Source organism: Pithys albifrons, chromosome 1 (assembly GCF_047495875.1).
Source record: "Pithys albifrons albifrons isolate INPA30051 chromosome 1, PitAlb_v1, whole genome shotgun sequence".
Classification (NCBI taxonomy): domain Eukaryota; kingdom Metazoa; phylum Chordata; class Aves; order Passeriformes; family Thamnophilidae; genus Pithys; species Pithys albifrons.
This window is the reverse complement of record NC_092458.1, coordinates 29,547,273-29,561,613: the sequence shown is the minus strand read 5'-3', so window position 1 is coordinate 29,561,613 and position 14,341 is coordinate 29,547,273. Positions and strand designations below refer to the sequence as shown.

The window sequence follows — 14,341 nt, the reverse complement described above, 5'->3', positions numbered from 1 at the left end:
AAAAATGAAACTGCGAAATGATGCACCACCCGAAGAGTCAGAAGAAGCACAGTTATGTGTGCTTCCACTAGTGCTCGCTGCATAGGTTCCTTAAACAAACTGCTTCAAACTTGCAGAACATCAAAAGCCAGATGGGTCTTCCTGAATGATTCCACAGGCAAGGAGCCAGGATTCCCGTTTGCTGCAGAAATAGGCCTGGACTTGATTTGAGTCTTAGCTCTGACAGGCTGGAGTCTGGCAGAAGTCCCAAAGCAAAATAAAACAGCACTCAAGTGAGACTGGGCTTTAACTAACAATAATGATAAAATTCCAAATCCCTCTATTAGCTTTAAAATGCACTTTCCTTTACAGTGCAGCGTTCACCTTTCTCACTGCTCTTCTCTAGTTTGGGTACCTAAGTAAATGCACAATTCAAAAAAAAGCTAGCAAACAGTGAGAAGCAATTTGAAGCATCACAGATTTTTCAGCTTAACATCATCATTCCACCATCTAACCTATCCTCTTCTGTAAGACAAGCCAAATAATTTCTCATCTTCCACTGACACATGTAAAACTTGATAATGCTTTAATAAAGTATAAAAAGCTCTGATCCTACTGAAGTTTTGTAAGTCCTATGTTAGCCATCAACCATGAGACATTTAAAAAGAACACTATAGGTAGGAAACCCATCTTATAGTCCTGTATAGGCCATACATCAGTAATGATTCACCTAGCAACATAATCCTCTACCAGCCTTTATCTTTTCTGGCTTGGAACTTATATTTAAAACCAGAAGAAAGCACAGACTATTACATCAAAGTTTAAATCAGCTGCACTATAATTATCATGCTGATACCGCAATAAACACTGGGTGTTGGCTGGCCAGGATTGCCAAAAAAGATAGAGGTCCTGCCCTTATTTGCTGTCTCTCACAATGTATATAATCACATCAAAGCAAAGTTCTGTGCATCACAGTTAACAAAAAAAAAGAAAAATCTGGATGTTCTCTGTCCTACACTAAAATGATAGATTTTGTTCATTACAAGAAAATTTAAATTTTGCCTATAATGAAAAAACAATTATAACGCAAAGCCCTTGCGGGCTTGCAAGACTTGTAGTACTCAACGAAATCACAGGAGGTATTTTCATGGAGGTGAACAGGAGCTAGACAGAAGCTTTGAACGTGTTTATCTACTTGCAACTATATATATAAAATACTAAATGAGATTTTCAAATATGAAATTTAAAATTATGTATTGTAATTCTGCATTTAAGTCTCCTCAAAGATTCTTAAAACCAGGCTAAGATTAAACATGATTTTGTAAGGACAAAAATGGTAAGAAAAAAACCCCAGATAATTCCAAATTACATTGAAGACACTTCAAGTTTAAGAAATTTCTGTGTGTATGCTATATGGTATCAGATCCTAAGATCTCACTGGGAATGGAGGAGCAACACAAAACTTGTTTTTTGTTCTGCCATTTTGTTTTCATACTTGGCTTTCAGAAACATATCGAGCTCAATGTACTTGTTTTCTCAAAGCCTCTCCACTGTTCTGTGTTGGGGTTTTCACCCCATTTAGAGGACAGGAGTGCAAATTGCAAGACCTGTGTTTTATATACATATTTGAGTTTATATCAGTGAAAACTCCTTCAGGAGAGGGAACCGTGTCGGGGAAGGGCTGTGTGTGTGCAGGGCGAGCTGGGGTGCCTGCCCAGGATGCTCCATAGAGGATTCCCCACTTCTCCCCATGCCCTGCCAAACCTGTCTGGCCTTATCTGGGACATTTCTGAAATGTGACATGACAGGCAGGTTCGAAAGCTAAACGTTGGATAATGGTGGGCAAACAAAGGACATCGGTTTTTGCATTATTTCTTTAATTACTTTAACCCTCGTTCGAACAGAAAGCATAAGGCCAGAGTAATTCAGCTTCCCTCTTTGTCATTTGCCTGCCATAAATATGCACCAGTCTGCATTTGAAAAGCTGAAGGAGGCCGCAAGCTTGCTGGACATTTATCATGCTCTGTTCCCTGTTAACAAGCAAATACTTTAGTTGAATGGCCCATTAGCAATCATTGTCAAATGCAGAATGCAAGGTGCTTGGATGTGACCGGCCTGTAAATTAGATGAGGGTGCCCCTGCGCTTTGGAGAATTTCAGCAAATGAATTGGATCTTTTGATACAGATTTGTGAAGGTTAAGTCGCAAGGCAGGAAATTATCTGAGCACTTCAGGCCCCCTATATTCTGCCGATCTGTCTGGCTCCCTATATGCACTTGTTTACTTTTCATTTGTTAAATCACACCAGCATCAGCAGCTAGACTTTCTGGGGTCTGGAGTTCCCTTTTCAGTCAGGATTGTGAAGATTTCCAGCATATCCAGGGGTAAGGATAAGAATGATAAATTCAAGCATGTAATTAACATCTTTATATAAAAGAAAACTGGGGGGGAAAAAACCCAAATAAAAAAAAATACGACAACCCCCTTTAAAAGTGTCCGAGCCACTGCCAAACAAACAGCATGAATTCCATTTTGCCGAGCTCATCCCAGGCTCACTCCCACTGGAGAAAGACACAACTGTTATTGTAGGCTTCGGTGTTTTTTCCCCTTGTGTCTAGACTGTGCCTAACAAATGCTGAGTGCTTTCTTTCCCCCCTCAGCAGACAAATGAGCACCAGTAAAGTAGGTATTTCTCATTTGAACCGTACCCCTGATTTGCAATGTAATGCTGATTTTAAATTGTGGGTGTTCAGAGTTGTCAGCTGAGTAGAAGAGCAGATATTAACTATTTAGAAGTCTCTTTAAAAAAAGAAAAGGCAAGAAAAAAACAAATAGCTGCACTAGGAGACCTATTTTACTACCTTTACAGCTGCAGATCGCTTAAAATAAATGGCAAAACAATGGCTAAATTGTCTGCCGGCTGAACTCAAGGGGCCGACAGCAAACTCATCCTCAGTGATTGTAAACTGGGGGAGGCAGATGCTTATCTCATTCATTTCTAGATTTCAGCCTGCCTTTAGAAAAAATAAACACCACCTAGAGACTGAGCCAAATCCACTTGGTTAACTGCAGCTTGACTGGTAAATAGGAATGGATGCTGGTTTGTTTGTGGTGGTGTGGGGTTTTTTTTTTTCTTTTTTATTTTTGCAGGACGGGAAACACAAGAGATGCTTAAGGATCACCTGGCCAAGGCACAGACAATGCAGCATGTTTATCTTTCCTGCTCCCATGGAGTGTGAGATGGAAACCACAGACTGAAACATAGCTGAAATCAAAAGGTCTCTTTTCTTTCCAGATAACCCCCCAGTCCTACCTATCCCCTCTGCTGTCTATATCTTGCCAGCATGTTCCTGCCCGAAGCCCAAATAGATTAAGGCAACAAATCCCAAGCGCAGCCAATTCTTCAGAAAGGCTGCTGCTGGGGCAGGAGTTAAAAAGGAAAATCTTCCACACCTCACAATTGCAGCCATCTCAAGTTTTAATCGGCCCCCATCTCGGCAAGAAGCAGTAAATGAAATCTATCTTTACCATATTATACACCACCAATGAGCAAGAACTGAGCAGCTTTTCTTCACTGCTCCAACCACCCCAAGCCACAAGTAGGCCTTTCATACTTCCTAATCCCGGTCCCCAAGTTTTGTGCGGTTCTCACATAATACCTTACAGCCCCGAGCAAGGCCCTTCGTTTATAACACCCCTTTCAGAGACGTGTCATTTCTAGCATCAAGCTAATCTATATGTTGCCATGGCATCACCCTTTATCTGCCTTTACATCTTATGAACTGCATGGATTTACCACATTATTTTTATCTGAAAGACAGAAAATGGTGGTTTTTATTGCCATACAATCAGATTACTGCTGCTAGTTTCTCTATGCCTTTTTACCATACTTCAATCAAAAGGGATCAGTTTCTTTATACTCTGCCCTTGATTTACATTACATCTGTAAAGACCTAGTCTGGGTTGTAATCCCCTTATTAACTATGACCAGGGTTGATTTGCCTAAAAATAAAAGCAAATTGTGTCAGACCTTTTCACTTTGTTTTTGATTCGGAACTACAAAATGGATTACTAAAGAAATCTTCAGAGTTCACACGGCCAGTATAGTACTGAATTTAAAATGAGAATTAAACAAGTTAAATATGGGAGCTGTGTCAACGGTTTACATTTTCCATCATGGGAGAAAGGCTGAACTGCATTTGTCTTTGTGTTCTCTGGCTTTAAAGAGACAATGAAGCCACAGGAGTTTTTTCCAAGCTCTTCTAACACTGTCCATTTGCCATCCTCCCTTCCTCTGCTTCTTCATGCAACTCCCCCACAAACTCTTCTCCCTTGCTGCTCCCTCTCCACTCTTCCAGCAAAACTTCCCCTCCCTCCTCAAGACAACAATGTGCTGGTTAAAAGTCTATATTCAATGGCACTGAGTATTTTAATCAAAATATTTCAAGCAGTTTAACATTCCTATGTAAGTTTCCACAACGCCTCACAAAGAATGAGCTCATAAGCAAATCCATGTAGATGTATGATAAATGACCAGAAAAACAGGTTTCTTTATGTCAGCAGCCAAAGCAGACAGACATTAGGCACACATGAATAACATTTTAATCACTACTTTTTTCTCAGAAGAACACTTTCTTCTCACTTGCAACGAGATATTTCAAATGCTGCAGGTTTGCACATCACAAAAAGACCAGATCCTGAAAAAAACCAGAATGTCCCCAAAGCAGGCCTGCCTGTGGCTGCTGCCCAGGGCTGAAAGGCCTGTCTTTGCTACTGTGTCACAGCAGTCACCTCAGCTCCTCTGCCGCTGACTTCCCATGACAGGAACCTTGGCCGAATTTGAGGTGATCCAGTGTCACACCTCAAGCAATGTGATCTCCTTACAATAAAACAGGGAAGAGAAAGAAAGGGAACAAAAAAAAAAGGGGGGGGGGGGGAAAGAGAGGCATTCTTGTGTGTGGGAAGAGGGGAGAACTTAAGTGATTTTAGCATGACTTTTAGTCACTGCCTCTCTAAAAGCAATTACTTCATTAAATAAAGTGAAATAACATAACACAGCTTACAGATAACATGTTTTAAGGTAATTACTATAAATAATATAGCAATTATACTGCACATATAAAAGTCTGGGGAAAATAACATGCTCAAGAAATCAGCCTTCAGTTTATTCTGAATTTATTTTGCTAATTCACTTGTGCTTCAGAGACCTGGCTACAAATACCAGAGATATCAAATGGACTGGAAGCCACCACTTGCTCTTTCTCTTAGCATGCCAAGTGTCAACAGCTATGTTTTGGGTACAATTTAGGAGCATGTGTTTAAATCATTTTAACCTTCCACTCCTGTTTCTTCAGCTTGAAGCTGTAATTGCTGAGGTTAGAAAGTGCAGTCCCACAGCACAGGACTCCCAAATAAATTCTTGTCTTGCTGTGAGGCTCCCAAACATGTTGTGAGATATCGTTTTAGCAAGCTCTTTGTGCTCCGGCTGGCTAGCCCGTCCTGTGAAACAAGGCCTGTCCATTACCTACAGTTTATCATCCTGACAAAATGTAAGGAATGTGGATGTGAAAGCACTAACAATTCCACCCCTGGTGCTGTCTCCTTTTTTTCTCTCTGTATTAAAACCGACAAGATTAACCCAAATGCAAACTGCAGAGCATAGTTCAAGGGGCTATTCAATCTGTAGTGAATGTGCATTTGTTTATCTACAAAAATAAGAATTTCAGATACGATGAAAAGCAGACAAGTCTATATGCTACTGAATAGAACATTTAACAGGGTCATCAATTTTAGTTTATTTTATCAGTTTCTGACATGTTAGCATTCATTCAGAGGCGGGCTGTGAAACATCCCATATATAACTGGTTATCTCAGGGACAGAAAAACAGCTATATAACCTAGCTTAATCAGTGTCAAAAGCACCACTTGTGAGGATAACCTTCCACATGCAGTTAAGGAGAACCATCTTGCTTGCCGGCCTATAGCACGCAGGGAATAATGACACTTAGACATAAGCGATGCTTTTTTGAATGAGATTCCTCAGTAAGCTTCACTAAAAGGCGCCCCATAACACTACGTGCAGTCCTGCGTGTCAACGGCGGTGCTGAGCCCTTGTGAGGTGAAACTGAGGTAATCCGTGCTATCTGCATACATTGTCTTGGCACAGACAACACAGACAGAAAGCCCACCGTTAAAAAGTGTCAACAGGAGTTAAATCTACAGAGGAATTTTTCCTCCCGTTTTCGAGATCAGGAGATCTAAGGTTCTTCAGACGGTAGGTCTGTAAAGTCCACTAAGATCATCTGCAACACTGATGTTTAACCTCCCAAGTAATAAAGTCACAGGTATAATTATTTTATGGAGGTCACCTCAATTTCATGATTTGATCGAGGCAATAAAAGCAAATCGCTAAAAAGGGAGCAGGGCAGGGAAGGGGGGAGAACAGGGGAGGGAGCTCTGTGTTCAAATAGCTACCGTATGCTCTCCATCCCAGCCACCTGCTAGAAATTATAACCTCTATACTTCAGTGCAAAACCAATTCAGTTTATACATTCACCTTTACATAAAATTTATTATTTCATACTTTATATTAACCTGACTAACAACTTCTCCCAGCATTTAATTGCCTACCTGTTCAACAGATTTATGTGTTGAGGCTTTCAATAGAGTTAAATGCACTGCTTCCCTGAATAAATTAACCAGCAGCAAAGATAGTTATTATTTAAAACCTAGAAAGGAGCTTTATTATTATACCATGCCAAGATCTATTTAGCAGCTTTACTTCTCAAGCTAACACTCAGCTTGTATCCAGAGTGAGCACAACCTCATCTAAGGAGAAATTATTCAGTATCCTTAGGCAAACAACTATGAGAAGAATTAGTAAGAAATCCTGCTCTGAGAAGTGGAGCTGCCTCACCGGCAGCAATATCAGGAATGCATGTGTAAGCCTCCTCAAACTCCAGGCCTCCAAGTGGCCTATAAATCACTAGCCCCAGCAATTGAAAAGACTAATTTTAATAGTGTACTTCTTCACTGTGGTGATTAAGCCTCAATGAATCACTCAAGAAAATTCAATTACATCAGTAACACAACCTATTTTTAAGCGTGCATTTAAGTTGAAAAAGTAATTAGATATTATCATTAGATCTACCATTAACAACATTTAAACCTTTTTTGTAATCAAACAGTTTAGAATTAAGTAAATGGAAACACAAATCGTGTTTGATAAAGGAAGCATATCCCCAGGCTCTCTAAAATGGGCTGGACTCAGCTGCTTGGATCCTTTCGTTTCATTGATGCCTAATAAAAGCGACCAAGGTAAGTTAAAAAAATGCGAAAGCAGGTTGGGGCTGGCGGAAGAGAGCTCAGAGCAGCCGGCTCTTCTGCTTTGGAAGAGTGACCTCTGTAGGCATAAACCCAGCGAGAGCTGGGATGCAAAAGCCTTCCCTTTCCTCCAAGGCCGAGCCAAGGCTGTTTTCCACCAGCACAGCAGGCCCACTCCTGCAATGCAACCCCGGTTCGCAGCCTTTGCCTTTCGAGAGCCTAAAGAGCCTTATAAAGCTCGCTTTATAACCGGCCATGCCGCATTATCCTCTGATGTGATGCCGTGTCTTTCTTAAGCCAAAGAAAGGCTTTAGCTACGTAGCATCATGGAACTGCTGAGCCAGTGACTGGAGCTAAAGTTTATTTTAACAGGCTTCCCACCTGGTGCATATACAAAGTGCGCATTTGTCAATCAATGTTACAAATAATGAAACTGAATTGAGCAGTCCACAGCGTTCCTGACAATTTTTTTCGTTGTTTTTGTTTGTTTGTTTCCTTGTTTTCTGTGTTTCTTTAAAAAGAAATAACAGAAAACTTCTCGGTAAAGAAGTGTTACAGAACTGGAGTAATTATTCACACTTTTAAAAAACATATACAGAAAACTGTAGCGATTTTTTTGCTTCAGTTAAAACAACAGGAGATAATGATGCCTGTAAGGCAAGGCTACATGATAAACTTGAGATGCTACTTCTGATTCAAACTTTGAAATCTTCAGCAAACTCCTGGAGATCCTGCCACCTACACAGAACTAATCCCTGATCCAGGAAATACTCTATTTATTCTTGCCTCATCACTACCTAACACTTCCTCTACAAAGTCCCCCGGGAAAACAAGATGTGTACTCATTGGACTTAATGGGAAATTCTAAATTCAATTAATACAGTGCATATGGTTTGATTTTAAGTATCTATAATTGAAGATGATAGAGCATACATTTAAAGAAATTATTTTAATCCATTTCTGGTTTAAAACTCCCTAAAGTCATTACAGACTATTTCTTCCTACTGTGATTTTTGTTTTCTAAAGTAGTGGTTTTAAGCACTTAAGTTCAAAGGATCTCACAACTGTACAGAGCCAACTTCCATTTTGTATGTCAAAAATTCGAGGGGACAAAAGAGACCCAAAATTAGCTTTTCATCCCTGTCTCAGACTTCTCTTTAGAAGGACGGCCCACTTTCAAAACAGTTCCTCTTTCCAGTAATAAATTCGTATGTTTAAGTAAATTCTTTAAGGATACGCTTCTATTTTAAGAGTGGTGTGATTTAACAGTGAAGTCCTGGGAACACATGTACATTTTTCCTGGGTTTGTTAATGAAGAATGACACTAAATGGTTGTGTGATGGGTAATGCTTAGTTCATTACTCACTGACATGTGCCTTGATACCATCAACTCCACAACCAAATTTAGCCCTGTTATAAGCAGATGTAACTTCGCTGGTGTCAATGGGATGAGTTTGCATCTGCAGACGGAGAAGTTGAAGAGTATCACCCCTTCCTGGCAACCCAGCGCAGCCCGGTTCCTCCGGCCTCCGCCGCTTCTCCAGCCCAGGCGAGCCCGCACTCCGCCCGCAGGTCCCAGCCTGCTACCGCCGCCCCACTCTCCATCCCACTCCCGGCCCGCCGACCCGGCCCGTCGCGCCCAGCCCCCCTTCCCGGGACCCTCCCGCCGGGGGCAAGGGGCGACGGGGCGCTCCACCGTCACATGGAACACCCGCCACAGGCAGGGCCGGATCCTGCTGCCAGCCCCGGCTGGAGTCCCCTGCAGCCGCCGCTCACCGCTGGTGCACCCGCCCCGTCCCCGCGTCTCCCGGCGGCCGCGGCCGATCTGCGGCACCGTCCCGTCTGGCCTCCGCACACCCCCGTCGAGGGCAGCGCCAGCCCCTGGGGAGTCGGCGGGCGGGAGCGGGGTGGAAACTTACTTGGGGTTGGAGGAATTCCAATATATGGGGTCTAAAACGATGGACCGCGCCAGTGCAGTTCTGCATAAAACCATCACGGCTCCCCAGCAGTACTTCCAGGCGGAGGCATCTCGCCTCCGCGCTGCCATGGTCGCAGGCGGCACCGAGTCGCACCCCGGAGCCTCGCCAACTCCGCCGTGCGCCTTCCGCCGCACCTGATCAGCAACAACAGGGTGGGCGTCCGGTATCCCAACAGCCGGGACGATTGATAGGGAATAATTAAAAAAAAATCACAAGCCAAGAGTCGATGATGCACTTGGCGAGAGCTGCAGGCAGATCTACTGAGTCACGTATGCCACTCGCATGTAGGAATATCTCCTGCGAGTTAAGATCCAAGCTACCTCCGAAGTAAACACCAAAAATAAAAAAAATGTAAACGCCTTAGTCCTTCCTCTTATAGGGGATCTCCTGGCTGCCTTGGAAGATGCCACTCAAATTGCCAACTCCCATTTGGATCCAGAGCTCCATACGCGTTCACAGTGTCTAAGGCTCGCGTGAAAAGGAGTAGGGAAAAAAAAAAGGGAGGGTGGGGGTGGTAAAATAAACGGTGGTAGGAGAAATAAAGGGGTGGGGGAAAAGGACACAGCTTCGGCGGGAGGCTCCTCCTGTGCGTCTCTCACGGCTCCCTGCAGTTTGCAATCCGCACGGGCACCAGCCCGGGCTGTTTCGGGGAGCTCGGAAACACCCGCGAGTCAATAAATCCACTCCGAGTCAGCTCCCTCGGTCCCAGGCAGGCGCATCCGCAGAGCTCCGGCTTCCCCGGGGGGCACTGCTGTCCTTGTCGCCGGCAAAGACCACGGAGCGCAGCAAGTAAAGAAAGAGGGACGGATAACAGTAATTAAAAAAATAAAATAAACCAAAATAAAATGGGGGCGGGGGGTCGCAGCGTCAAATCGTCCCTCTCCCGTTGCGCGATCTGCAGTGCGCGCCGCGGCGGCCGAATGAGGAGGAGGAACGCCGGGCGCGGGACTTGCGCCGCCACGCAGCCCACCGCGGAGGAGAAAGCAGGGAGCGAGAGAAGAAGAGCGGCGCCAGCCACGGCCGTTCCCACCGCGGCGCCTCCAACCCGCGATGCCGCCGCTCCACTGCTGCCACCGCGGCGAGATCCCAGCGCAGGAGCGCGGCCGGCGGCAGCGCGCCGCCGTAGCCATATAAGCGCGGCCCCGCCGCCCCGCCGCCGCCGCTCATAGGGCCGCCGCCGGGCCGCCGCGCTGGTTGGGCGCCGCGCCTGTCACTTACCGCCGCGGCGGCGGGCGGGGCCGCGCCGAGCGGGGCCGGCAGGTAACACCCCCCGGCCCAGCCGCGCCGCCCGGCGTGAGCGGGGAGCCCACTCGCTCTTAGTCACGCTGGGGATGTGCAGGAGGCACGGCGGGCCCACGCGCGGCTAAATCGGGGGGGAACAAATGAAATTAAATAAGCATTAAAAAACAGTCCGCTAAAACTGAGTGTCTCCCCAGTACGCTGCCGTTTACGGAGCAGGGAGCAGTTGCAGTGCCGGAGGGGGTACGGGGCTCCTCCGCACGCTGCCCGCGGCTGCGGCCGCAGCGCCGCCGGGCAGCGCGGCTGTCGGCGCTGCGCGGCAGCGGCGGGAAAGGGGCCCTGCCGCGAGGCTTTCTGCGGGTTCCCTGCCGGGGAGGGGGGGCAAGGGGTACTCCCGTGCTCGGTCCCCACTGGCCTTCCCGTGGGTTCTGTGAGTTTCCAAAGTTTGTCGGATTGCGCGACAATTAGTCACGGGCCGTCACTAAATAAAAAGGAGTTAGACACGCGGAGCTCCTCAAAGGGATGCGGAGAGGTGGGCAATGCCGGACTTCGGAGCTGGGTGCCGGCGTTCCCTCGTCTTTCCCTAGCGATCACTCAGCGCCTCTTTCTTCCCCTCCAGAATGTGGTGGGGAGCGGTTCGGACCCGGTTCTTCGCGTGTCCCAACGGCACGACACCTGGCCTTTTTACTTCATTCTATTATTAATTTCCTGCGAGAGGGAGCTACCTGCGGGCTGCGCTGGAGATACTTCCCCTCGCAGGTCCCCAGGAGGGTGCGGAGGGCGCCGGGGGGTCGCGGCGGTGCCCGTGGGTGCTCCCGACGCCGCGCTCGGAACCCAACGCTCCGCGGCCGCCGCGGCACTTCCACGGGCCCACAGCTCCCACTAGCGGCCAGCGGCTGCCCTCCGCGGGAGAAGAGGGCTCTCTCGGCTTCCCACTCCGCCCGCCGCTCCCCCGCGTCCTGCCCGGCCCGGCACATACGGGGTTCCCTCGCAAAAGTGCCCGTCAAAGGCGAAACGGGGCGGCCATACCGCTGCTCCGGGCGGTGGCACCGGGCTGGGGAGGCAGCACACACGAGGGGTCCGCAACAAAAGCTGTACCGAAGCTAAACACAGGTTGTGTAATGTCATACTCGCTCCTGTGAAATTAAGGGGGTTAGCGAATTTCTTCCAGTAGGGATTTCTTGCCAAAACAGTATCTGCAGAAAGGATTTAAAGTTAAATCCCAAGAAATTACGGCACTCTGTCATTTACCTACGTTTTAGTTGAAGCATATAAAGAACATGCTACCAAAGACCCTAATAAACAGCCAATTTCGTATAATTTTATTCCCAAAGAAATACGGGCATTCAGTTAGAAATCGGCTTGGTGGTGGTGTTCGTCCGGCTTTTAGACGAACGCCAAGAAGCTCTTATAACGAAAACAACTGGCACTATAATTTATTTCCCGGATCAATTTTGGAAGCCAGTGTTCTTTTTTCACCCCTCTTTAAATAAATCAGTGTTTCAGCCTCCCAGAGCCCGCTCCTCTCACGCGCAACAGAAGGGGAAAGAATTTTGAGGCATGCTTGAAGCCTCATAGATTTTGTGTTGTGCTTGGTAGTTCTCTAATGAAATCTACCACTCAAGGAAACAAGGAAATCAGTTTGCTTTTCACACAAAACATCGAATACGTTTTAAGTAAACTGCTTAATTAAATTTAATTTGCAGCGAGGAAGGAATTGCAGATCCGGCGACGCAATTTGGTGGAAAAGGATCTGCTTCCCGGGACGGAAACTTAGCACTCAAGTGGGAGACAGAGCTTGGGTATCTATGCACTACAAGGGGCATCAAAGGAGAGCTTCGTCAGTGAGGGGAGGAAAGTACTTAATTATTAAACTTTTAAACAAATGTGTGGTGTGCAGCCGGTCGTGAGCCAATGTAAACACGGAGCCCGATAAATGCTTCCAGCAACAGAGACGTGTAAAATAGGTCTACCTCAATTTTGTGATGCTGCTGCTTCTGTTTGTTTAGAAGCAAAAGGTTAAGAGCGATGCTTTGTAAAAGCTGTGAGTAAACTGTGACCTCTAACTCTCCGTATCCTTGTTTTAAGTAAACTAGAGGAAATGAAGAACCTTGGTATTGTCTGAAAATATCTTCCAGTATCTAAATATATCACAGGATGCCTATTGTCCAGCGGCTAGTCATTTTACGCAAATACAGCTGTTTTACTCTACCAATGCAACCTACCGATGCACACTGTAAGTGTATAAAAATCACGTTAATAAAATCACTTTTAAGTAAGAACCAAGAGAAAAACGGGCACTTTCTTAAGCATCAAAGATTAAGGCATCCAAAGAAATGGGGGCTCCGTAGCTACTTCGCTCTTGTCACTCTTTTTGGCCGAGGGACTGTTTCCAGTGGCTGGGGTCGGGCCAGGGGTCCTTTTCAGCGCCGCGGAGGTACTTACTGGTGCGAGCAGGGCCGGACCCAGGAGGCGGGAGCCGGGCCGCGCGGGAGCGGGCGGCGCTCGGAGGGGCCGCGGCGGCGCGGAGCGCCCGGACAGCTGCGGTGCGACCGCGCTCCTTGCCTGGTCCCTGCCCTCTGCGTCCGCTGCATTGCCCTCCAGCATTCCTGTCTCGCCTCTGAGAAGCAGCAGGGATCGCCTCGGACACGGGGGAGACGTGAGAGTAGAGGCTGGGGACAGCGGTTTCAAAGCAAAGATGACGAACGTTCGGAAGTTAGAAATCGGCTTCGGCCGCGGCTTCTCTGGGGGCTATTCAGGAGGTCCCGGCAGACATTACGGGTTTTGCAGGGAACGCGGTTTCCTGACAGACGAACTCGCAGGGGACAGGTTTCAGGGGAAATCCTGCCGCGACCGTAAGAGCGGCGCCGCGGTCTCTCTGCGCTCGGGCGTCCCGGCTCGGCGAGAGAGGATGGACACACAAATGGACGGACGAATGGATGGACGAGGGCGGCCAGCAAGCAGGTGAGACAAGCCTATGCTTTGCCTTCCCTGAAAAACTGTGACTGCCATTTGTACAGCTTAAACCTTTATTTGCTGTACCTCAACCAGGCTTAAAACAAAAAATCGGGTTTATCGCTAAATAACTCTTTTCGCCTTCTTTTAGACAGTCATGTGGGCAATAATTACATAGATACTTGCTTTGGTTCTACGAAATCTATAACTATGGGAATGGGATCAGGATTGGGCCCACAATCCCCTATTTTCTTTTAAACATCACTCTAAACATTGGCAATGAGCATACATGGGATGTGATTTTTTTAAATGGAAAAGCTCACCATCATTCATCATTACTTGAAAATGTACCAGTTTCAAAAGTTGAAAATATATAACTAAATGGATACAATTACTGCTATAATTAATAAAGAGAAATGATCACGATTGATACTTACTGACTATAAATGGATTGTTTATCATTTATACTAGAGGCCAAGTGTGCCAGATACTTGAAACAGCTCTTAATACATCATTCAAACCACAACAATGCATTTCCTGCCCTTATGGTAGAGTAAGTATATATCTAGATGTTCATTTGTCTTCCCCAGGCCTGTTTTATAACTGCAATTTTGGTTAACCATAGCTTCTTAGAAAATGAGCTTGGCTCCTCCTATATACAGCCATAGAATTCAAGCAGTCTTATAGTGAAAATCAGAAAAGAAGTTCATACATCCTAGCCATGCATTTTAGTTGTTTGACTTATTTTATACTGATTCTCAGTACCACTCTGTGAAAAACATTTATTTTGTGGTCTACGACATGAGAGGTAAGAAAAAGGACCTGGGATCAAGCTTCTGCTACCAAACTGGCCTTTTATTGTAACAG

General features: G+C 46.1%; 1 protein-coding gene across 2 annotated transcripts in view; it reads right to left on the bottom strand.

Annotated features, from left to right (window-relative positions):
• EFNB2 (ephrin B2) overlaps window positions 1-10,372 on the bottom strand; it is a 45,424-nt gene extending 35,052 nt beyond the window's left edge. For both annotated transcript variants that reach the window (XM_071548629.1, XM_071548639.1), the window contains exon 1: window positions 9,221-10,372. In XM_071548629.1, the coding sequence (XP_071404730.1) occupies window positions 9,221-9,348 (128 nt within the window). In that variant the 5' untranslated portion in view covers window positions 9,349-10,372. The remainder of the gene's footprint in view (window positions 1-9,220) is intronic.
• Window positions 10,373-14,341: the final 3,969 nt, after the last annotated feature.